This window comes from Oxyura jamaicensis, unplaced genomic scaffold, assembly GCF_011077185.1.
Source record: "Oxyura jamaicensis isolate SHBP4307 breed ruddy duck unplaced genomic scaffold, BPBGC_Ojam_1.0 oxyUn_random_OJ69307, whole genome shotgun sequence".
Taxonomy (NCBI): domain Eukaryota; kingdom Metazoa; phylum Chordata; class Aves; order Anseriformes; family Anatidae; genus Oxyura; species Oxyura jamaicensis.
In genome coordinates, this window is record NW_023309315.1 from 1 (window position 1) to 861 (window position 861).

The following is an 861-nucleotide window of genomic DNA, read 5'->3' on the forward strand; positions in this document are numbered from 1 at the left end:
CGTGATCGAGGCGGCGCTGCCGGTCCCAGACGCGGCGGCCCCGGTAGGAGACGTGCAGGATGCGGTGCTCCGGGACCGCCAAGTCCCCGGGCCCGGCGTCCGCCAGCGGCCCCGGGAAGAAGTCGAGCAGGGGCCGCTCCACGACCCCCACGAAGCGGTCCCGGTAGCCCACGGTGGCCAAGGCCGGGTCCAGCTCCGGGTCCCACCGGAGCCGGTTGAGGACGGCGCCGGCCGAGCGGAGGGGAGGCTTCTTCCCCGCTTCCTGCTCCGGTTCCGGCTCGGGTTTCGGTTCGGGTGCCGGTACCGGGGCCTGGCCCGGGTGGGGGTGGCGGCAGCGGGGACCGAAGCGGCAGCGGCCCTCCAGGAACCAGCGGCACGGGGGGGGCGCGGCCACCGGCTCCGGGCCCGGTCCTGGTTCGGGTTCGAGCTCCGGTCCCGGCCCCGGTTTGGGTCTCGACCCCGGTTCGAGCCCCGGCTCCGGTCCCGGTCTCGGTTCGGGTTCAAGCCCCGGTCTCGGCCCCGGTTTGGGTCCCAGTTGCGATCCCGGTTCGGGTTCGAGCCCCGGTCCTGGTCCCGGTTCCGGCCCCAGCCCCAGCCCCGGTTCCGGCCCCGGTTCAGGTTCAAGCCCCGGTCCCGGCTCCATGGCGCCGGGCGCGGCAGTGGGCGTGGCCAGGAGGCGCTGGGCGTGGCCGGGCAAAGGGCAGGGCGAGCACTGGGCGTGGCCAATGGGGAATTGGGCGTGGCCCCGACGGGGGCGTGGCGAGGGCAAAGAGCAGGACGAGGGCAGTGGGCGTGGTCAGAGACGAGTGGGCGTGGCCTGAACCCAATAGGCAGGGCCACAGCGCAGACAGTGGGCGTGGC

The 861-nt window shown here is 75.1% G+C and overlaps 1 protein-coding gene across 1 annotated transcript; it reads right to left on the bottom strand.

The window, feature by feature from the left end:
* Positions 1–4: 4 nt before the first annotated feature.
* On the bottom strand, positions 5–643 carry LOC118159280 (leukocyte receptor cluster member 9-like; the record flags this gene model as incomplete). The annotated part of the gene is made up of 2 exons (XM_035313885.1): positions 540–643; positions 5–449 (listed from the first exon to the last, which is right to left on the bottom strand). Coding segments are annotated over exons 1-2 (549 nt in total), but the record flags the coding sequence as incomplete, so codon positions are not given.
* Positions 644–861: the final 218 nt, after the last annotated feature.